Below are 23,403 nucleotides of genomic sequence, written 5' to 3' on the forward strand. Positions count from 1 at the left end.
CAAAATGTGAGAGAAACAGCCTTGCACACACCATGGTCAGTGGAGGGGTAGGAAGGGAAGGTGTGTTTATTTCTGTTTTATTTCTCACTCTCACAATTCTGTTACAATTAATAGCAAATTATTAAATTGATTTCCCCAAATGGAGTCTGTTTTGCCCTGATGGCAACTGGCAAGTGACTCCCCCCTTATCTCCACCCATGAGATTTTAATAGAATTTTCTCCCCCAAGGCCCACTGGGGAGGGGGAGTGATAGAGCAGCTTGGTGGGCAACCCACCACAATAATCCCACAAGAGGATTTAAAGTCCCTTTAATCAAGGACTTTTTAAAAAACTTTTCAGCATAAGACAATTCCTTAGAACAGTCTGACTCCTGTCCATTTTCTTTGGGTTTCAGTGATAGGAATGTTTTGTGCTGAACTGTATATTAACTATCTACATATTTGTATGGTGTTATTCATCACATTGTTTGGAAAGCCTCTGAAAAATACATAGATTTATCTTTCCAATATGTTCAGGAAGTGGAAAAGTATTATGTCTTTATTTATATGCTAAGTAGCTGGCTGAGGTCTGTAACAGAGCCACAGCTTGTAAATGTGGTTTGGAAATGTCAGATCATGGACACAAGTAGTTCTGATTGTGATCAAACCCTTCCTGGAAATGCATATACAGAAAGACCTTCCCTTCTCTACACCATTTCTAGTGCTCTCTAATTCCATCCACATATTTTGGAGATATCCCTTTTTAGCTGATTTTGTTTTTATTCTGCCATGTGAAACCTGGAAGCTGAGCACTGTGGGCATGAAAAGGTGCAAAGAGAGAGAGAGATTCCCTGCTGTTTGTTTGAGTAAAAACCTGTCTGTAGCACCCAGAATTAGCCTGGGCCTGTCTATACCCATGTAGCATCTTGAAGCAGAAACAATAATTGTGTTTTTATTCTGTGATCCCAAGGAAGTGTGACAAGCATTGTACCAGAAATGTCTTGGCTTTTTGCAGTTACTGCTCTTACATCAACTCCAGCAGAAAAATGTGTGATCAATTCAAAATCAGTTCTAAAGCTTGTTGCTGATTGATTATGCATTATTTAATGAATACTCTACCAATTTCCTCTTTTGAGCCTCATAAAATTCAAACTTTGATGTTCAAATAGCTGTCATTAATGTATTCTGTCATTAGTGTTTTTCCTAATGCATATGATGTGATTACACCAGCTCTTATCAGTTCTTCAAAAAGGGTAATAAAACCATAAACTGCTCCTCACCAGTGAGCTTGCATAATAAGATCTAGTATTTTAATTAGGTTTTTCTTCTTGCCATTTAAATATAGTTTGATAGCAGATGATAAAAAAGGTACAAGACAAAAACCTTCAAAATATTTTCATTCTCTCCTTCAATTGGTTCATGTTCATAATTTAGGAAAGACACAGATAACAATTGTGATGGATGAGTGAGATAAAGAATTTTTAAATCAACTTTTTTTCTTCACAAAATGAAAATGTCATTATTAAGACCAGTGATTACACAATTAAACTCTTCCACACAATCAGAGCATTGCAGATAATCCCATGTTAATAAATAATTGACAGAAAAGGCCACAGTTGCAGTTTTTTTGCAGGTTTGTATTTGATTTAATTCAAAGTAAGAAGCTAACTCCTTAAGACACCAGGGATTTAGAAGACATAGCAGTTTCTGAAGGTATGCCACAAAGAGATAAAGCTTAGTTTAATTGAAATTTACTTGGCCCAGACATAGGCAAAGGTAATGTTTACATCAAGGGGAGTTCTACACCTGTTTAAAATAATTCTGCAGGGAAGCTTTCAGGAGAGAGAAGCTGAAAAAACCCAGGGGACCACAACAGCCAGAGAATGCAGAAGTGAAGATTGATGCATGTAAGAATCATGCTGATCCATGAACACATCAAAACCAATATTTATGACTCATCACTGGGGATGGAAGACTTGAAAACATCTGATTCCAGTGGAGTAAGAGCTTAGCTGCACAGAAATCAGTGCAGTGAAAAGAAATGCAGCTGTTTGTGCAAAGGAAACCACCAGAACCACAAGCAAAAAATCTCCTGCCTTCAGTGGCCTTGATTGCATATTTGGAAAAGGCAGTGCAGAAGTGTCACCCCTAGTAAATCATGCAAATCTCCTGATTTTAGCCACATAGCTTGGAAACTGCCAATATACCTTGCAAAAGAAACATTAAGAACCTAATTTTGCTTTCATCACATGCGATCAACAAAGCGACCAAATGTCAGAGAATGGAAAAAGCATTCCTTCGTGTCTTCAGATAAAGAAACATTTCCTATCTCTGTGAACAGTGTCCAGAGCTCTAGAGCAGAGTCTTAAGGGTTCTCCAGAGAGGATGTGGCTCTCCAGGTCTGGAGGTGACCTCTGTTGGGCTGGGGGAGGTGATCCTCTTGTAACGTGGGTATGGGGGGAGGAAGGAAGGGGGCAGTGGGAGCACCTGACACCAACTTTCTGGTCAGGAAGAAGGAGATGTGTCCTTCTTCATATAAATGGAAGAAGGCTCACATTTAAATACCCTGATCCTCATGGAGAACCTTAAACTTTATCTCCTGCAGGGTCAAAAAACCAAGCACAATAACCCAGGAGGTCCATGGAGGGCGTTTGTCCTGGCACAGGTGATGAAGGATCTGATGAAGGGAAGTGCTCTGCTGGACCTCAGACTTTCAAACCAGGAGAAATTACAGGGCAAGGTGAAAGCTGGGAGCAGATGATGCTGCACACACCATGAGGTAGTGAAGTTCAAGATCACAAGAGGAAATATAGCCAAAAAAGGAATAAAGCTTTGGAATTTCAGAGAGCAGATTTTGGCCTATTCAGAAACTTGCTTGGAGGTATCTCCCTTGCATTCTCTATTAGGAAATCAGTAGAGTTTTTAAGATCTTGTGGGTTTAAATGTCTTTAGACAATCCCAAATTGTCAAAACTAATACTGAAGGTAAAGTCCCACATAATGGACTATAGAAGTAATGGCAGGCTTCTATGATATGGAGACACATTGCCAAAATTTTTCCTTTTACACTGGGTACAGAAGAGATTTATTTTTTTCCTTTTTATTCTCCCAGTATAAGTCCTTCATTGCATTAATGTTCTTCTCAATTTTTATAAGTTTTTTTATATTTTTGACATTGCATCATTTCAGATGCTGTGCATTTCCATTTGTATTCAGTGAGCAGGTTAGACCACAACATGCATGGATTCTAATCACACCTAGAATCTGCTGAAGTACAGACAAATAAACAGTTACCACAGTTCTGGAGATTTAAAAATGTCTGTTTCAAGAAAAATGTGCTGTCCTATTTTCTGTTCTTCAGGGAAGAAAGGAGGGTTTGTTTCACCTCAACAAAGAGAAAGAGCCATGTCTGCTTGTATTTCATTGCCCTGTATTCTAATGGGGTTATTTTAATTTATAACTGCCTTGTTATATAAAAGAATGTAATAGTAAATGTACCATTTAGTATGGAACTCTGCTTCTGCTTTTAAGTTCTGCTTGATGGATTATCATGTATTCTATAACCTAATATCTCTGATGGTTATGTAGGGCATGACTATAAATTAGATTATTTAATGTGAGATGATACAGTGTTCCATTTAAAATACTTTATTGTGTTATGGAGAGAACACCTGACTAAGAAGAGCACAAAGATTATTTGTGTCAGCACAAAGAAACTGGCAGTTGGGATTTAGGATTCCTCCAGGTGCACATCTGACCTTGGACAGTGAGCTGGCCACTGCAACATTCCTCTTTAATTAGAAGCTTGGTTGTACAAACACTCAACACCTATTCCAGCAGGTGAGGAGGAGAGCTAACAGAATTTTCCACGAAGTTTCCTCATCTCTCTGGGGAAGGAGAGACCAGCACCACAAGCCAAGGTGGGACCCTCCACGGCCCCTTGGGTGGCACTGCCCAGTCCTGTCTGTGGCACCCCAGTGTCTGTAACTTCACCACACCCTCAGCAGTGACTCCTGCTGCCTAAAGGATAAGGTCAATATTTTCATGGCAGCTATCTAAAAGAAAAGGTCAATATTTTCACAGCAGTTTTCAAGAACACCACTTTTCATAAGCACATATTGCAAAGGACTCTCTCCACCTACCACTGATTTGTAAGATGCCAGGAACACTCGTGTACAGACAAGAAGATACTTTTGGCAGTCAGATCTCTGAAATTAAAACTGCCCCTAACAAAAAAGAGTGGTTCAATCTCCATAAATCTCAATTGAAATTCAAGAAATTTCTGTAAATGGAAGGAATAACTTCCAGTGGTACTGACCCAATGCTGGAGTGTTTCCCTGCTAGGAATATTGTACAGTAGCAGGTGAGGAAGAATGTGGTAACATAAAGGAAGGGAATTCAGTATTTTCCTTGTAGAGGAACAGGATGGTGAGTTCCTCTAAGCTAGCAAATCCATGGATATTTGCATTTTTTGTAAGAACACACTCAGTTTCCTTAATGCAGACTGTGAATGTCAGTGACATTTAATGCATCAATTCTGAAAGTCCATTTAAAAGTAGGAATCTATTCCTGTAACTTCACCAAAGTGACACATAAGAAATCACTGAGGAAGCCTGTGGCAGTTTCTCACCCCCAGGGGAAATGCCTGCATCATCCTATGTGTCATATTTGGGTGTAAGGGCAATTACTTTCTGATTTATTGGTGAAATTCTATGGCAAATAGCAAATTTCACTTTATCTTCTCAAATATGTCTTGGCCACAAAAAGATCAACATCCTATTTTAAATAAAATTACCTACATTTTCCTTCAGTAACATTTTATTGCAGCACCTGCAGTTATCCTAAATATCTTGCTTGTTTGCCACCTGATGAAGATGCAGTAGCAAGGGTGCTGGGAGGAGAAGAGATGTGACCATTTCTCAGCAAAGAACACAACACTGACTGTGCCAAAGCCTCCCTTTGGGGCACAAGGACCCAACACCAAGCCCAGGGGTGACAAAGGAATGACAAGAATGTGCAAAGTTAAAAATAGGACACTGCTGCCACTGTAACCAAAGAGATAGCATCAAAGGAATAAAACCCTAATATACAAAACATAACAAAACAAAACACCTAAACACAACACTTTTCCAGTGAAATTATTTGAACAAAGTAAGGGGAAAGGGGAAAGGAGCAACCTGTCCAGGTGCTCAGTGTATATGTAATATATCTAACTGAAATTTCCCTAAAAAAAATCATATTCTGATGCTCAAGAAGGGGATGAGGTGATGACACATTATTATGCTGAAATTCTTGCTTTTCCAGAATGCAAGGACCATGTTAAAATCTCTCTGAATATCCCTCACTATGTTTAAATAGGGCTTACATAGACTTTGGGGTTGGGGGGGAGAGGGAGACGGGGCAGAAGTCTTTTTTTTTTTTGCAACTAGCAAGATAAGCAAGCCAGAATAATTACATGCAGTAGACCACAGCTAAATATTGATTCAGATGTCATTGCAAAAAAGAAAAGGTGAGGGAACAACAGCTTGAAAATAATGATGCAAAAATCTATGAAAGAATGGTAGAGACAAATAGACCTACAGCAATTATACACAGAGCAGTTTAAAAGCCCTGCTGGATAGGAACAACAGCAGATGATTCAGTGCCTCCTGTGAAAATGGTCCTCTTCCCTTGATATCTGTGCAGCCCTTCTGCCTGGAACTAAGCTGGCATGACAGGCACAAATTCAGGCAGGGAAAAAACTCCTAATTAGAGGAGTCACTCCAGTTTAGTTCCAGGTGTCATCACTTAACCAGCTTTTTTTTTTTTTTTTTTGCATCTAGATATCCTAGTTGGAAAAACATTGTACTACAGCATTAAAAAAAGATAAGGGACATGGGTAGGCTCCGGATGTGCAGCAGGATCTATCATTCAAATGTTTTATATATTAAAAAAAATCCAGTGGTTCACTTAATGGTATTGCACTTTATCTATGACACTAAGCTGTTTACCAGCATCAGCATTCACTGTTTGAAGGCACCTGCAAAGCCCTAACATGGGAGAGGCTGAAAGAATCACTCCATTCTTTTCCCTGGCATTTGCATTTCCCTGAAACAGAGATTTCTTATTGCATCTCTGCACCTGCTGTGAAACTTAACTTCTGTTATCTTAGAACCAATTATAAACTTGATTGCAGCACAATCTACAAGAAAAAGAGATCCTGCTCCAAAAAGAGTTAACACTGAAAAAGGCTTATTGCCTATAAATGCAGGAAAAACCTGTTTAGAGCTTTCTGTGGGGCTGCAATAAATGCAAGGATATGCAAAACTTCCAGCAACCCCAATCTGCTTTCTGGATGTTTTTGGTACCTAAAGAAACTGTGTAAACAATAATAGACTGGCTGGTCAGGAGAACCTTAAAAGAAATGTTTCTCTTTGTGGAAGAATAAATACTATGATCTATGAAAGAGATTTTTTAGAATGATAACTGCTGCCTCTAAAGTTGTGCAAAACTGCTTCCCCAGCATCTGATGTGTCACCATTACCATTAATATCTGTCAGGACGGTTACAGATTCTGATTTTGAAAAAAAAAAAAAAGAAAATAGCAGCACAACAGAAGTGGTTCTGCTTTTGATATTGGAGTTTAACAGCTCCTGTGAACTGTATTTAGTGCTGTCAATGCAGACAAATATTCACTGTATTTTATTAGAGCAGGCTTCCTGCTTCCTCTTTCCTTGTGGCAGCAGGGTCCATGGATAATTCCAGCTTGTCCTTAATGCAAATACTTTGAACCTGGATGTGCTCATTTTGGGATAATTTAGATAAAAGCCTCCTGAAAGCTTTGGGTTTATTGGATTCCTTGAGCACCTCAGTTAAAGACAGGCACTGGACAGCCCCTGAAGCACTGAAGCACTCCCTGATTTTGTCTCTGCTGCCAAGAAAAGCAGCAAAGGAAACCTCTTCACACTGCACTTACTTTTCTTGATAAACAGACAGGTCCAGGCCTGTCAGCCACACAAGTTTCATTAAGCTGAGCTCAGGATCTCAGGCACCATTAACCTTTCCTTAGATACTGTTGGGACAAATGTACCACAGGAACATTCTGTGAGCTCCCAGCATGTGGGCAGAGCCTTGGAACATGGGATGGAACATGATGAAACTGGTAAAATATTCCAATAAGATCAATTAACAGAAGGTTTGTATTTTTTGGTGGCAAAATCAGAAGTGGGTAGCTGTTGAGTCATAGATGGCATGATCAGAAAAAGAGAAGAAATCCAAGGAGTGAAGCTTCTTGTGCAGATAAGCATGCCCAGAACAGGACAAAGGTACAGAATAACACTTTTTTTGCAGTCCTGTCATGCCACCCACAGCCTCATATTGCTAGAAAATATCACACAAACTGAGGATAGTACAGTCTGTTCACTAAAAAGCCACCAAGCACCATGCTGAAGGCCAGTAGGCTGATGAAATGGAATACTAAGTGTGGCTTTGGGCTGTCAGGTGCACCATGGAAAGGATGGTTTTTTCCCATAGGCATTTTGCATAGTCATTTACACCCACAAATAGTGAATATATCACACAGCTATTCCAAGTTACCAGTGTTTTTCACTTATTCTGTAAAGGCACAAATGATGACTCATGCTGTAGGACAAATGAGAGAAATGAGCCCTTTATTAACAGCCACATTTAGGGAATGTGTTCCCTGTTGCACTGAAATTAGTGGCTCTCTTTCTAATGACTCTGGAGCTCACACTGCTGAGGGCCCCATTCTTCCAGCAGCTTTGTGAGACTTAATTTGTCAAGATTTTGGCTGAGATCAGAGAGAAGCTGAAGCATTTTTTTTGCGATGCCAGAAGTGAGAGCTTTTTTGCATTCTGATCTTCTGACAGATTTTCTCTGATCCAGTATCTGCCATTATTTAAACAGCTCAGTTGGCATGTGTGGCATTCTGCAGGCTAGTAAAAAGTCAAGAAACATGCTCTGAGGACTTAATTGGCACATAATTTAATGAGAAAGGACAAAATAAAGCAGGATAAATAGAAAATGGCTCATGGGAATATTCCACTATATTTTTAATTGCAGAGAATGCAGATCATTCAGGGTCCTTCTATTTCAGATTTGTTTCTTTTTTGAATGATTAGACATGCAAGAGAGAAAGAGGTCAGGCTCAGCAACCCAAAGTTCCCCTAGGAAGGATGAAATAGAAGCTACAAAGAGAATAAAAATTTTGGAACCAAGCCCTCTTACTCTTCTGCCCTGCCTTTCCTTTATGTCACCAAAAAAAGAACAAACCAGGAGATTTCAAGGGGAAAGCTTTTTTATTTCCTGAAAATTGGGGTATCTTCAAGGTGATGCAAAACACACTTGGCCTTGGCTCTTTCCCTTCCTGGGAGATGCAGCAGGAAATTGGATGGAGCCTGTGCCCAGGGGGTGCAGCACCAGGGCTGACACACCTGGGGTCCTCCCTGCTGCTGCAGGACCCCCCTCAAACTCCCCCAGGAGCCTCCTGGGACCAGGGGAGCTGACTGGTGCTTCCCAGCTTCTCCTTTCCCTCCCACTCAGCACATCTTCCCTCCTTCTCCTGCAACAGCACTCAGTGTGCATTTAGCAAACACATTCCCACTATCAAATTTTAATAGGCTTTAATTTTTCCTTTGTCTTTGCATCTCCACAGAAGGTGACACGAATTTTGCTGGCAATTATATTCTGAGTAACCCAATTAGTCCTGAAATACAGAACACGAACATGATGTGTTTCTAGGTCTCACTTATTATTTTTGTAGTTTTTTTTCTTAATTTTAAAAGCTTCTTCTTTTTCCTCTAGCAATCCTTTGCTGATTATTAGATATAAAAAGATTATATTGATGTATGTAAAAGCATATTTATTTTATAAACTACAGCTATAATTTCGTTGCAAGGTAAATGACTGGCAAAGAAAGGGGCAAAAAGGCACACATGTTAGAAGTCTGAAAAAATAATGCTTAAACTACCAGTGAGTTGCTCCTCACCTGCCCTGATTCCAAACACAAGAACAGGAAGTAGAGCTCAATTACAGGCCTATAATTTTACAAATCTCAAAGTAAAAAAAAAGACAAAAAAAGGACAAAAAAAAAAGAAAAAATAAGCATGCAGAATAATTTGGTGTAGCAAGATCTTTCCGAGATTCATATGGAATTCAAGAAACAAAGGGATTTTTTTTTATTTTTAATATAAATATATATTAAGAATTTACCCCATAGAAGGAACATGCATGAAACTTGATGCCTTCAGGAATTCCTAGGGCTTTGAGTTTTCATTCTAAATTGCTTAAAAATATGGTGGAAATTGGTATCACCCTCTTCAGCATTAGATTATAAAATTGGTTGTAAAGGAGACTTTCTTCTCTTGGATTGTGCATATTCTCCCATTGGAGATATAATTTTCTTTTTTGGTATGAACATTTTTCTTTGTTTTGGTATAAATCTCCTTAGATTTCCTTTCCAAGGTGGAAATCAAGTGCAGCCCATCAGCTTGGTAAAATAAACATGGATGTGAGTGAGCTGTGACCACAGGTGCTGAGGGCACACAAGTTCACAGCAAAACTCCGTCAAAGGAAGGAAAATTCACTTGTGGGGTGGAGAATGTGACTAATGCCACTCAATATTAGCTTTTAATTAGAAAATTTAGTTTTTGTTGCATATTGTGGAACTCTGTTAGACTTAAATTGAGCTAGTGAGCAGTGAAGGGAAAAATGTTTTGGCTTTCTTTGCTAGGTCCTAAAGGCATTCCCTACACGTGCTGGGGGGATTGGAAGAGCATGATGTGTGAGGTCCCCCAGCTGTGTGCAGTGAAAGCAAAGAGCTCCTCAGAAGACATTTAGCACAGAGACAAAGGCTGCTGGCTCCCCTCTCTGATCAGATCTGGGGTCAATGACTCTCAAACACAATTTTCCTGATGGAGCAGGAAGAGGAAAGTCTCCTGATAGAGGAAGGATTTTCCTGTTCCTGTATCTGTTGTGCTTCCTCCAACCTGATTTTCAGGCTTGCAATGATAATGACTCCTATTGCTGTTTTTTAAAATCACAGAATTTAAAACAATCTAGTTAAGGACACAGACAAACAGTCCCCAAGAGAGGACTGGGAACAGGAGATACATGCCAGATTTTCTCTTATAATGAGCTTTCAAAGCTCATTTGTAGGTATAAAGCCTCCATATCAAAAAAGATGTTGCAACTTTTTCATTTCTTGTTATGGTAGAAAGAGAATGTTTGCAATATAGAAAAACTTAATATTGGATTTGCACCAGGAAATGAAGCCAGAGGATCTGGCCAGGAAATACATGCTCTGAAAAGTGGGCACATCAAGGATGGCAGTGGCTGAGGGGTAAAATACTGGGGATTTAAAGATTTCGGCAATATGAATAGCTCCATGAAATATAATGAATCCCTGACAAGTGGTGTGTTTTGTTGTTGGTTTTTTTTAAGCAGCTCTGAAAACTTTCCAGGATCCACTTCTAATTCTGTCTGTTTTGCAAACAACCACAGGGCAAATTCAGGGCAGCTCTGTTCTAGAGTGATGCATTCTCCAAACGGGGCTGCTAATATTAACATATCCCCAGAGCCAAGTTTGCAAGTCTGAAGATGCCCTTGTGAAGAAATGAGATGCTAAATAAATCAAACTATTACCTCTGTAATCTGTCCTGTGTCCAACACTGGGAGAAGCAGGTGCATCCTCTCAAAAAAGCTTTCATAAAGTGTTCTTTCTCTGCATTTTTAGACACGATTACTTTGCAGTGAACAGATATATTTGGGAATTTTATAAATAAATTACATGATAGAACAATCATAAATAAATGCTAGAATCTACCACACAGGATTCAAGAAACTATTCAGAAAAGGAATTATCATTTCTTTACTTCCAAGCAATAGCAGCATGGTCTCTAAATGCATTTGCACACTTGTTTTTTCTCTTACCAGCTGTTGCCCTTTTGGACCCCAACCAGCATACTGAAGCTTTGCGTTGCTGACCTCAGGGGGATACAAATTCTGGGGATCCCTGCAAAAAAGGAGAAAAATAAGATTTCAATTTCAGAAATATCATTATTTAAGCTGCTGCAAACTTGTGCTTTGGAAATACGCTACAAACTTGTAAGATGCCTTTCAGCCAGGTTTCAGCAGACATTTTTCACAGTAAGGTAAACACTAGCAAGTGTTGGTAAAATCAAGAATTTAAGTGACAATTTCTGTTTCTTATTAATAAGAAGCTAAAAATATTAGTTCCACTGCTGACTTGCCTAAGCCTTCAGAATTAGTTCAGGGATAACAAAAAATGTGATTGTATTTATCAACTCTGATGCTGTCCACAAAGGATAAACAACAAGTATATCTTTTAATCCTACTGCCACAAGAAAAATAAAATTTTGTCTTCCTCACCCAATGACTTTTTTGCCTCATAAATTTCCTTTGAATATGATGGAAAAGATTAGCAACTGTATGACAACTGATATGTAGCCTGGCTTCAAAGGGAAAAGCTCCTATTAACACAAAACATCTATTTTTTTTTAGAAAATAAATTCAAAATGCTTTTCTTGTTCTTTCATCCATTACCTTCACTTTGTAGCAGAACACAAGTGACACACAGCAAATGCAATATAGAAAAAGGAGGTTTTTTTGGTAAATGTCAAAGCAGCATAATGTCATTTTCTCCCAGCATAGATAGCATTGCCTTAACTGTATTTATACTCGGCACAAATAATTACATTACATATTCTGAAGTCACATTGCAACAACCCTGTGTATCGTAATATCCTACAAACAAGAACTCTACTAAAGCCTGTATAAAATGTGCCTCATTAGAAGATCTCAAACTGCTTGAAAAAGTAAGGCTATTATCATCACTGCTTTACAGACAGGAATAACAAGGCAATTTGAGGCCAACATCACCAAAAACCAGAGAGAAGAGCCAAACCCTGCCTGGCCTTTAAGCAAGAGGCCCTTCTTGCACAGTGTTTTCCAGATCATGTTTTCAGAACAGAGCAGACCTGAATGCAGCAATTCAGCACTAAGTGAATTCTCTTTATTTCCTGGCTGGGGCCTGGTGCAGCACCACAGTTTCAGTCCCTGGGCTGCTGCTTCCCTCTCTCTGGGGCTGTTGGAGCAAGGACAAGCACAGCAGCAAGAGGAATGCCCATTGTGCAGTCTTTCCACTGTGAAAAAAATCTCATTTTCCCTGAGCTGTTCAAAGGCTGGCCAGAATCAGGGCAGACCCTGATGGCCACAGCTTCCCCCTTCCATTGCTCCTGCAGGTGGAACCCTCACAGTAAAGCTGCCAGGTTTGATGGAGATGGGATGAACAGGGAATGTGGAGGGGCAAGAGGGGTTTGTTGAGGCACTGACACTTCAAGTCTGGGTGTACCATCAGACAGCTTTTATTTCTACATGAAAAATGTCATCCACAGCTGCTGTAGAGCAAAATTGTACCTTTTATTACTTTTTTTTTTTTTTTTTTTTTTTTTTACCTAGAAGGTGTCTTTGTGAGCAGCCTAAAGTAATTTTTATAAGGTATGGATAAGAGAACTCATAATGCTCATACTGAGAGCAGTCACAAAATTCCCTTTCCTGTAGAAAGATGAGCCACACAACTTGTTCTGGCTTGTGTGTGATGCTACTTAAGTTTCCAGTCAGCTATGCCTGTTAGGAATCAATCTCTCTGGTTAGCTATCTTGATTATCTTAACAGAGAGTAACCTCTGAGGGTAGAAGGAAAAGAGAAAAATAGTGAATCAAATCAAAATCTCTTTTGGTAGAAAAAATAACACTTCATTATTTGTCAAATGAACTATCTGGTTCTTGGGTTATTTTACCCATGGTGAGAAGAAGAGCAAGAAATTACTAATAGAGGGGAAATAGCACCCCTAAATAAACAGATTATACAAATTGTAAGAATTTAAAGCTGTAATGCTTCAGATAACACAAGTGGAGCTACGGGACAGACGTACCAATTACAGCAAATAATTCAGACCAGAGCACAGAGAAGTCCTCCCAGTTCTGCTCACTGCATCATCTTTTAGAAGAGGAAAACTCTAACACAGTGAAAAATGCTGCATAAACCAGCTTTGGTAGGTGATAAGGCAGAAGGAAAAGCAAAGAGCTGTGCTGAGACAAAAACAAAACAAAACAAAACAAAACAAAACAAAACAAAACAAAAAAAAACCAACAAACCCCCAAAAACCCAAACAAAGTAATCTGCTCATTCTTTGGTATAGCTAAGGAAAACCAGAATTGTATCTCCCTAGTTTTTTAAGTTGTTTCACATGGTTGGGAAGCTTCTTTTGCAGCAAAATCTTGTGTACATCCATGCTCATGCTGTGAGCTATTCTCCTCTACCACAGGCTATGAAAGTAGACCAAGACCCCAGTTTTACCCCACAAATGCTCCTGACTGATGGACATACTCATCTTGGCTTCTTTCTCATCTTTTGAGGAGAATCTTCTTCCCTGAAGTAGCCTCACTCACTCACCCACCTGCAGCAAACTTCAGTGCCCTGTGCAAGGGGCTGAGAGGATTCTCCCGGCCCAGCCTGATCTCTCAGGCTTAGAGAAACCACAGGAGTTACCTGGAGCTGGGCTGCACCAGCACTGGCCAGGGGAACCTGAACTGTCAGCAAGCCCAGAGGTGGCATGGAAATGGAGTTCACTCACTTGAGAACCTCACTGTGAAAGGTCAAATTCCGACACATGCATTTGGGCTACGTTTGGTGCATGGTCCATGGTGGAATATGCATGGACTCCTGCTCTGGAAACCCCAGGAAACCCATTCCAAATCCATTATCAAAGATAGAAACCCATTATCAAAGACTCACAGATACAAACCCATTATCAATAGTTTTGGGGTTGGAAAGGACCTTAAAGATCATCTCATTCCAAGCCCCCAGCCACGGCAGGGATGCTTCCCACTGTGCTAGGTTTCCTCAAGCCCCATCCAGCCTGGCCTTGAACACTTCCCAGGATAGGGCATTCTCTGGGCAAATTGTGTCCTAACGAACTCTAAGTTAACTTTTCTGGGCTGTTTTATCAGCCAGAGAGAGAAGGATGAGGGAGAGTTGTCTACACAGCTGCTCTGGGCAGGACGGCCACAGCTCTGTGATGCTGTCTTTGAGAAAGTTCTTAGTGATCCTCAAAACTGAAAAACCCTTTTGGAGAGCACTTATCAACCATATTTCCAATTTTATTGTGCTATTCTGAGCATTTAACTTTCCTTTGTTAAATTCCTGTAGGGGATTCAGGCCAAATGCACACCTGTGTGCCAGGAGCACTCTTCCATTTCACAGATAAATGGGATCTCATGCCACTCAGCTTCTTCTAAGAAGTATGTTATTCCTATTAAGCTATAGCCCTCCACAGCTACACCCTTCCTTCTCCTCCAAAACAGCCTGCTTAAAATTCCTCTGTACTTTTTTCCCCAAATCAATCAATATTATGGGTCATCTCAGCCTCTCCAAAGAGCCAGTGCTCCTCGCAGACCCTCATAATTAGGGCTTGTTTGGATTTGAGCCTGTCCCTTGTGAGCTCATTTGTGCAGGATGCTGGCTTGGAAATGGGCAATTCTGAAGGCAGTCTGTACATCTCTGGCTCCTGGTTTGGATGAAGAAATAGGTTCATTGCATCCTCACAATATTTTTGTTATTTCTTCACAAAAAAATAACCTTAATCTTAATTTCCAGCCAAAGAAATGGCAAGGCCTATTAAACTGTTTCCATTATTCCTTCCACTTTTAAAATGATTGATCTTATAGCTGAGAAAGAAGGGAATAATACATTTTAGACCAGACAGAAGATGGAGCAGGTGCTACATAAACTCTTCCACATTAAAATGACATTGTCTGAACCAGAGGCTGTTAAATTGCTCCAGACACAGGCATGACTTCAGCACCATGTTCAAAAAGCATTACTGAAGGAATAAATTGAGAAATTTGCTCATTTAAGTGAAGATTTTTTTCCCAAAAAGTCTCCCCTCAAAATTTCCAAACCAGGAAAGTTCCTGAGTGCAAGCAGAGTTCTGACTGCCAAGTCATCTTTGTTTGCAATTGAGCTCAAAATAAGATGTAGAATAAAACTAAATAATCAATCATGTGTTGTCTGCATTTGAATTTAAAAATTACTGTGATTCACAAGGAACTTGTTTGAAAGACTTTGTCCTGGTTTTTGCTGAAATTTTTCTATCTGTCTATTCACTCTTCTGACATTTTCTCCTAAAGAAGGCAAATTTCCCTCAGAGATTTTGTGGCACTGGTTCTCCTTCTGAGCATAAACATGATTAATTCTTCTACATAAAGTTCTTCAAAAGCAACCTTAAAATACCCAGAAATTTTCCACTGTGATTGAGGGAGTGGCTCCCTTTACTTCAAGAAGAATATTTTACGATGACAGACTGAAAATGTCTGAAACTGATAAAAGCAGTCAAATTCTGGGATATGGTATAAGCTGTTACTCTAAGGTCTGTTTTCAAAACTTAATTTTAATTTCAAATACAGAACAACAGGATTGGTATGGAAATTCTTTGAATATGCTGTCACTGTGAAAAAAATGCAACAATTTTCACCACAGGCTGCTCTGATATGTCGATCCTCTAAAGAAATAATATAAACTATCTATATACGTTTTATTGGGAAAAAAATCTGAAACCTCCTTACTTCACTATGTCATAATTTTGGAAAACATTTACTGTGTAATTAGTATGCTAAATGTCAGTAGTTTATAAAAATTGAAGAAATGAAGACAGCTACAAAAACATGTGGGGAAGGCAGAAATATCTCCTCTTGTTATCTGCATCAAGCCAGCACTGAATATTTTGAAATATAACAGTCCTAAGGACATCAGCTCACAGTACTTTAAGCATTTTTTATACTTAAGTATAAAAAACTATCTATCTAACCTATCTGTCTCAGAACCAGAGCTCAATGTCTTCACATCTACCTCTAATAACATAAAATCCAGCAGCAGCTAAGACAGATTTCTTCTTCCTTAGAAAAAGGGAAAGAAAATAGAGAAGAGAATAAAGAATAAATTCAGAAGGGCAATAAAAAACTGGAAACTTCTTAATATTTAAGAGTTTTTGGTGCATGATGAGGCAAAAAAAGCAAACTGGAGGAAAGTTGCCAAACCAAATAAAAGGATGTAAAACATACAGGTTAATTAATAAATCTACAAAGAACCATAGATAAGGACATGAAGGAAGAGAGAAAGATTTCTAAGAGGCAGGAATGCAATTCCTTGAGTAGCACACACACCATTTTAATGAGTTGTTTTTAATGACTTGACACTATTAAATGACTTGTTTACTTCAAAATTCACCAAGGAGAAGAGAAGACAGGTGCCATTAAGAAAATGTCTCCCCAGGAGATACAGAGCCCTGCTGAGACTCACAGTGAGATAAAATAAAATATCATACAAATGGGAATAAAGGCTTGCCAGAACAGATAATCAAGAAATCATACTGTTAGAAGATGCAACTAAAAGAACCCTCCTGGAATTCTAATAAAAGTGCTTAATTAGATGGGAAAGGCTCTTCCATTCATCTAGGCAAAAGCAGTATTAAATATTTAATTCTCACTCACATGAACACATACATATTTTCTTTACAGGACTTTTCAATGAAAAAAAGTAAAAGGAGGTGATGAAACTAATTTGAACCTATTAATTCCAACTGCAGATACACAACGATTCATTCAGATGCTCTTAAAAACATCTCACCAACCAATTTTTTTCCAAGATGAATGAATTCCATGTATTTAGTATATAAAAGCTAAAAAGAAAGGAATCTAAAGCATTTGTCTCTAATTTGGCAATTCTTTTGGATTCAGGCAAACAATATGAGCTAAGAGGTAATTTTTTGTTATAGTCTGCCTGTGTCTGTAACCCCCCAACAATGTAATATTTGGTACTGAACCTGCAAAACCTTGAACTTTACTAGTACCACTTTAAAATCATAGAATCATAGAATGGTTTGGTCTGGGGGGACTTTAAAAATAATTTATTTCCAGCCCCCCCTGCCATGGACAACAACACAAAAAACAATCACTTGTCAGAAAAGGAGCCGCCAACGTCCATTGGTAATGGTATAAATGATGGCATGGACCTGCCCTCCTAGTCTAAAAAAAAAAAAAAAAGGATTTAAAAGTGCGTCTGCATGTTTGAGTCCTCAAAACTGACTTTTTTTCACGTCCACAAAAAAATCAAGCCTGCTTTTTGTAGGATCACATTCTTTATGCTGTGTCATCAAACAGCAGTGCACTGAGAGTTTAATGGGCTGAAAGTTTATCACCCAACCACAGCAAGGAGTAATCCAGGCTCACCCTGAAGGGTGGCTCTGCAGTCCCACAGCAGTGGAGCAAAACCAGCTCCCTGGGGAAACCTGTGCTTCTTGTTTGTATCCCAGTGAAAACTCCATCCAGGGCCTTGAACATCAGGGCAAAAACGCAAACAAAAATTCCTGATTCCCACTATGAAAATCCACCTACAATTTTATTCCTGGGAAGGTGATGCATGGAAGCAGCAATTGTGCAGGCTGTGCTTAGTCAGTGCTATGCTCCATCATTTTATAAATTCCCTTTCATCCACCTTTGTTTCCCTTTTCTGTAAAAACTCTGCACTAACTCGACCTTACTGAGCATGAAAGAGGAGGAATCCCCATGGCAAGGAGCTGATTTTTGGAGCTGACAGGAGCCCCCCAGCAGGGACTGTGGTTTGGAGGCTGACCACAGCCTGGGGTCCAGAGTGGGCTCATTCATCCTGAGGCACAAAAACATTTCCAAGTGCAGGCATGTTTCTCACCAGCACATTTTATTCACTATTTAGACTTTAATAGGAACCCTGCCACCATTTCAGAGGGTGCTGTCTCAGAAGATCACAATGGGAGAGCTTGCCTCAAACCTTTTTTTCCTTTTTTTTTTCTTTTTTGATGAGCCATAAGCTATTGACCTTTTCTGTAACATAAGGAGGTTGGTTGCTGAGCTTTTCTCTGCTAAAGTGCTAACATTTGTGTCTAATTATTAATTACCCAAGTTCCTCTTTTTTTTTTTTTTTTTTTTTTTTTTTTTTTTTTTTTTTAGTCATTACTCTAATTCTTAAGATCAAATCCTCCCCTCAGGGGACCATTCCTTATTATTATCACTATACATGGTTTCTAAGGTGTCCACCCACATCACAACTGATTCTGGAAGAAAGAAGTGTGTGGTAGGAATTGCTTTGCCTACACAAGAAGGGAAAATTTCACATTAATAAAAAAAAAAAATGCTTTGCAGTGACCAACACGGGTGAGCAAGTGGCAAATCCCCCGGGGAAGTGATGTGGTGTTGAGCTGCTGAAGTGGATTTCCTCCCACCAGCACAGCCAAGAGTCCTTCCTGAGCTGCCTCCCAGGCTGAGCTGCTTTCAACCTGCCACAGCTTGGAGCTGAGTGATGCTCAAATAGCAGCTTTGCTTAATGAAATGCTGGTTCTTTCTTTTCAAAGAGGCCCAAAATATATTCATAGGCAGTAAGCTGGTATGTGATTTAACCACCATTCCAGTGATTTACAGAGTGTTTAATTCAGTAGATTATAAAAAGCAAGAAGCCAAACAGCTCCATCAGGGCTTGAGCCAAATGCTGGCAAACTCAGGTGAAAAATTCCTGTCCACATCAGAGGATGTAAGGTCAAGCTCCACCATCAAGCTACCAAATGTAGGCATTCCAAGTCTTCTGTTGTCAAAAAGCAACTGAAAAAGCATCTGACATCATGAGGATGTTCTTATTTATAGTCTGGCATGAAAGCCACCACACTGTGCAGAAGTGCCTTAATTAACTATATAAACTATCTAAAAATGTGATAAAATCTATAGGATGATAATTGTTAGAGAGGGAGGAGAGAGAAGGAGTAGAAATAGCAGGTTCTTCATGAACTGCAGAATACATTTTTTTACTTATTTAACAAATTTCACATTTTCATTTGGTTTTACATACCTTTTCATAAAGATTTTATTTCAACCTCTACAGATCATTCTTGGGGGAAAATATTCATCTGCTCTAAGTAAAATTTAATTAGCAGAAAACGGGTTTGATTAAATACTGTACTTTTGCCTCTTAAAATAAAGTGTGGGCACTAGTAGAAGTTTATAAATGTTAGAGTGAAATGGTGCAGCAGCCTGTACAACAATTATCACATTTTGCCTGCATTGGGTAGGCAAAATTTCTCTTCTTGCTTTGCAGATGGGGACACTGAGGCACAGAATTTTTTTAGTGCTACAGAGATGATGTGTAACAGGCCAGATGGAAATAAAATTCAGCAGACTTGATCAAATGGGCAGGTATCTGAAGCTAATTCAGTTCCCTGAAGTTCTTTTATCTATGAATTTAAATAATGAATCACAATTTCTTTTTGTTGTTAACACGGAAATGGGAATGTGTGCGAGGGTTAACTTCTTGTCTTTCAAAATACACAATATGATACATACAAAACTGATTAAGTTTTCTCTAATTAACTTTAAAGTCCATTTCTTTCCTGCCACTGGCTTGTGGAAAAAAAAAAAAAAAAAGGAGGTAGGAAGAACAGTGAGAGCTCTGCACAGAGATCTGTAGACAGCACTTTGAAAATTTACTCTCAGTGAAGCACTGGCTCAGTTCCTCTCCCTGTTATCACTTCTGTGGATCTCCAGCACGTTTTGTGCACTCACTCCACTCCTGGGACTTCTCTTGAAGTTACCGGGGCTCAGCTCAGTGGAGCACTCGTGCAGGATTTTACAGACCTGTAAAATCCCTGGCAGTGCAGGCAGGAGGGGCTGAACTCAGCTCCAAGAGCACTCCTGTTTGTGCTTGCCATGTTCCTCTGAGTCCAACACATAAATCCAGCAAGAAATATGGATTCTGCTTGGGAGTAACTCAATTCCCTCCTTCTCAAGTGCAAAATCAGTGAGGAGTGGGAACAACTGCTGGTTTCCTCTCTGATCCTGGCAGGAACATTTGGAAGCTCCCACTAAGTTCCAGCTGGATGTGCTAAGAGCTCCTACAAGGGGGTCAGCACTAATCCCTGACACTTGGCTGTGGCCAGAGGAAAATGGCTCATGCAGAACTTGGTGGGTGCTGGGAGATCTGAAAAAACATTTTATGCTGGGCTTTATTTGGGGGAATGCAAACACAACTGTAAAAAAGTGTAACATTTCTGCTGGCCAGAGGAAAAGATTAAATCCAGAAGTACCCCCTTGGATATCCTACCCAAAATTAGCTCTTGCTTAGGACCTGCAGTGCCAGATCACAGCAGTGGTCCAGCAGCATGCACTGGTGTGAAAACACCTTAACACTGGTGAGGGAAATCCTGCAGCTGGGTTAGGGAAACACTCTGCTCAGTCGCAGCCTGACCACAAAAACTCTGAAGTAATATGTTTTTTTTCCACCTTATTTTATTGAAAGATGTGGATGACTAAGATAATTCATATTGGACCCATAAAAGAATAAAAAAAATTTCAGTAGTAGTTTTCATAAGTAGGTTGTTGCCTTTATGGCTACATTTTTATTTTCCAAAATTAGTAAAAATAATATTAGGAAATAACTGTATATGGTGCTGGAGTTCCACATTTCCCCAGCACCTTGCAGGAGAGCTCCCTGTTCCACATCTGGACCTGCAGATGCTATCTCGGTACCCATAAATCACACGCAGTTGGCAACGGCAATGCTGCAAGTGCAGCTGCGGGGTTACCAGGAGAGCCTTGCAAAGACATTTACCATGGGGACAGCTGCTCGGCAGCGGTGTCTGAAAGGCAGCAGCGGCGTTCGGAGGGGAGAGAACGGGGCAGGAGGGAGATGCTCACCCCGGGATGATGGCTCACTCCGCTAGATGGCAGCCGGCACCGGCAGCGCGTTTTGGGGAGCGCGGCAGGAGCAGTCTGGGACACGGGGAAGAGGGATGGAACACAACCCCCTGCACGCATCACCCAAAAACGGGAGCTCAGCCCCCCGCGCAAATCACGGGCCACTGAAAGCAGAAGGCAAATGAGTCAAAGCGTAAAAAATGTTTTTGTGATTCGTGTCAATTGGATACAAATGCTTCTATCCGCTGTGTCGACAATAGACACAAAGAAAGGTTTGGAATCTTTCTGACCAATAGCCAAATAAAGCATTGAAATAAAAGAAGTATAGTGACACAAAGAAAGGTTTGGAAGCTTTCTGACCAATAGCCAAATAAAGCATCAAAATAAAAAAAGTGCAGTGGAGTAAAAGAGATGAAGTAGCAAGATCAGCAAATGCCTGCATCTGCTGTGTTGAAAATAGGCACAAAGAAAGGTTTGGAACCTTTCTGACCAATAGCCAAATAAAGCATTGAAATAAAAGAAGTATAGTGGAGTAAAAGAGATGAGGTAGCAAGGCGACTGACGCTTAGGATAAAATAGAGGAAGCTGTGGTAAAGCTAAGAGATATTGCAACAAAGCAACTAAATGCTTATGTATAAAAAAATGCTTGATGCACGTGACAAAATCATGTGGCAGACACCGGTGTAAGGGTTCCCTCCAGACAACAACAAGAAGGACAAGAAGCACAGGAAGCCAACGACCACCTTGAGAGATTATGAAATTGCTGATCCCAGATTATTGATATTTGCTGATTTGGACTACCAAGTACATTGGAAAATGCTTTGTAGGCTTAAAAACAGTATATATACTTTGCCAAACTTGTAAGTGGTGTGTTCCGTGAGTGGAGTAGTGATTCCTGGCCACCCAACACTGCTTGCTTGATTTCTTTACTATAAAAGATATAGAAATAAAATTCAGATTGAGCTATTGGAAATTTTATAGCAAAAGCAGTGACGGGTTTTACCCCGAATTTAACAAGAGGCTGAGGGAAAGCTGAAATAACAGAAAGGAGGTAATAAATCTGTGTGATCTCTTTCTGCTACCTCAGGCTTGTTTTTATTTTTAAATCAGATCCTTTGAGTCTGTGTCAGTGGCACCTGTTAGTTGTCCTATATAGAGCCAGTGTGAGGAGTTTACTTTGGCAACAGCTCTTGTGGAAAAATGTTGCAGTGCTGTGTAAAATACCATTTGGGAAAGTAGTTACTGAGGACATTCCCAAATTGGTTTGTCAAACTTGCTGAGAGCTCGAAATGAAGTCTGGAAAACATTGGTATGAGCTCCTTTTGACTTCAGGCACAGCCTGAATCTGGAGAGCATGCAGAACATGGCAAAAATAATTAGAAAATTCCCTTTAAAAACCAATTTATGCTGGCAGATTAATGGCATGTTATTTAAAAAGTGATGCCAGAGATTAGGTTAATTGGCTTCCTTATTAGTTAGCCTCAGCAGGGGAGTAGCAAGGGCATGAGTGGGTGCAAATTCTAAATTGCCTGGCCTTCCCCATCATAGCTGAGGATGAGGAACAGGACAGAGAGAGGCAGCACAGGGAAGGGGACACTGTCACAGCCTGTTTCCAGGAGTGATGTGTGCTGAGCAGGAGCGACACTGGAGGGGAGTGAGTTTTCTCCCCAGCAGTCACTGCCTGGGCCACTGAGCTGGAGAGATGCTGAGGGCCACGGGCACACACCAACAGGGTGGAAAGCTTTGCATGCTGGCAGAGGAGGAAAAACTGAAAACAGTTTGTAAAAATGGCAAAGGGGTCATTGCTCAGTGCAGAATTTTGTCACTCCTGTTATTGACAGGTGGAGGACAAGGATGGCTGCTTGTGGATGGCAAATTCATCATCACCAAAGAAGCTGGAATGTCAAACTGAACTGAACCTTGTGCTGTGTCAGTGGGCTGTGTCCTGCCCTCAACAACCTTCATCCACAGATATCCATCAGAGCAATATTCCCGTGTTAAATGTTAAATAGGTGATGAAGAGGTTTTTATCCCTTCATCCAGCAGAGTCTCTGCTGTCAGCTGATGCATTTCACCACCTGTTACATCATGTTCACTGTTCACCTCCTAGATATGAAGTAACTAAGTTTTCTTTCCCTCATTTCAGTGAAGGATGTGAGTGACTAAGAAAATTCATATTGGACCCTCTTTGTGCATACACCACCCTAAAATCTACAAAGAGCTCCACAGGAAGGATAAATGCCCGGGTTCCATGGAAATGGCATTGTGCTGCCCTTTCCACCACTCACATGCACCATGATCACCTGGAAGGCCAATGGAATATCCACTGCACAATGCAGTTTACAATGCCTAAAGGCCTAAACTCTGCAAACCACACTTTTACCAACACAAGACTCAGTGATCCTTCCAGCCCTTCTTCAGCTCGTGGTCTCCTGACCCACCACAACCACATCGTGCTGTGGGGCCACCAATGCCTGACACACCTGTGTGCCTTCTGGTGTGCTCTCACTTTCCAGATTTCCCCTTTGTGCTAGAAAATTCTCCTCTGACATGTCCAACCCTTCAGTTTCCTGCACCACTACCCAACCAAACACAGAGAGCAAGGGGAGCCACAGCTGGGTGCACAGTAGAGTT

At 40.2% G+C, this 23,403-nt stretch overlaps 1 protein-coding gene across 4 annotated transcripts in view; it reads right to left on the reverse strand.

Annotated features, from left to right (window-relative positions):
• DPP6 (dipeptidyl peptidase like 6) overlaps window positions 1–23,403 on the reverse strand; it is a 537,867-nt gene that overhangs the window by 86,629 nt on the left and 427,835 nt on the right. For all 4 annotated transcript variants that reach the window (XM_039712305.1, XM_039712329.1, XM_039712320.1 and 1 more), the window contains one exon: window positions 10,907–10,988. In XM_039712305.1, the coding sequence (XP_039568239.1) occupies window positions 10,907–10,988 (82 nt within the window). The remainder of the gene's footprint in view (window positions 1–10,906; window positions 10,989–23,403) is intronic.

The sequence above is a fragment of the Passer montanus genome, unplaced genomic scaffold, assembly GCF_014805655.1.
Source record: "Passer montanus isolate IOZ18808 unplaced genomic scaffold, ASM1480565v1 scaffold10, whole genome shotgun sequence".
Classification (NCBI taxonomy): Eukaryota; Metazoa; Chordata; class Aves; order Passeriformes; family Passeridae; genus Passer; species Passer montanus.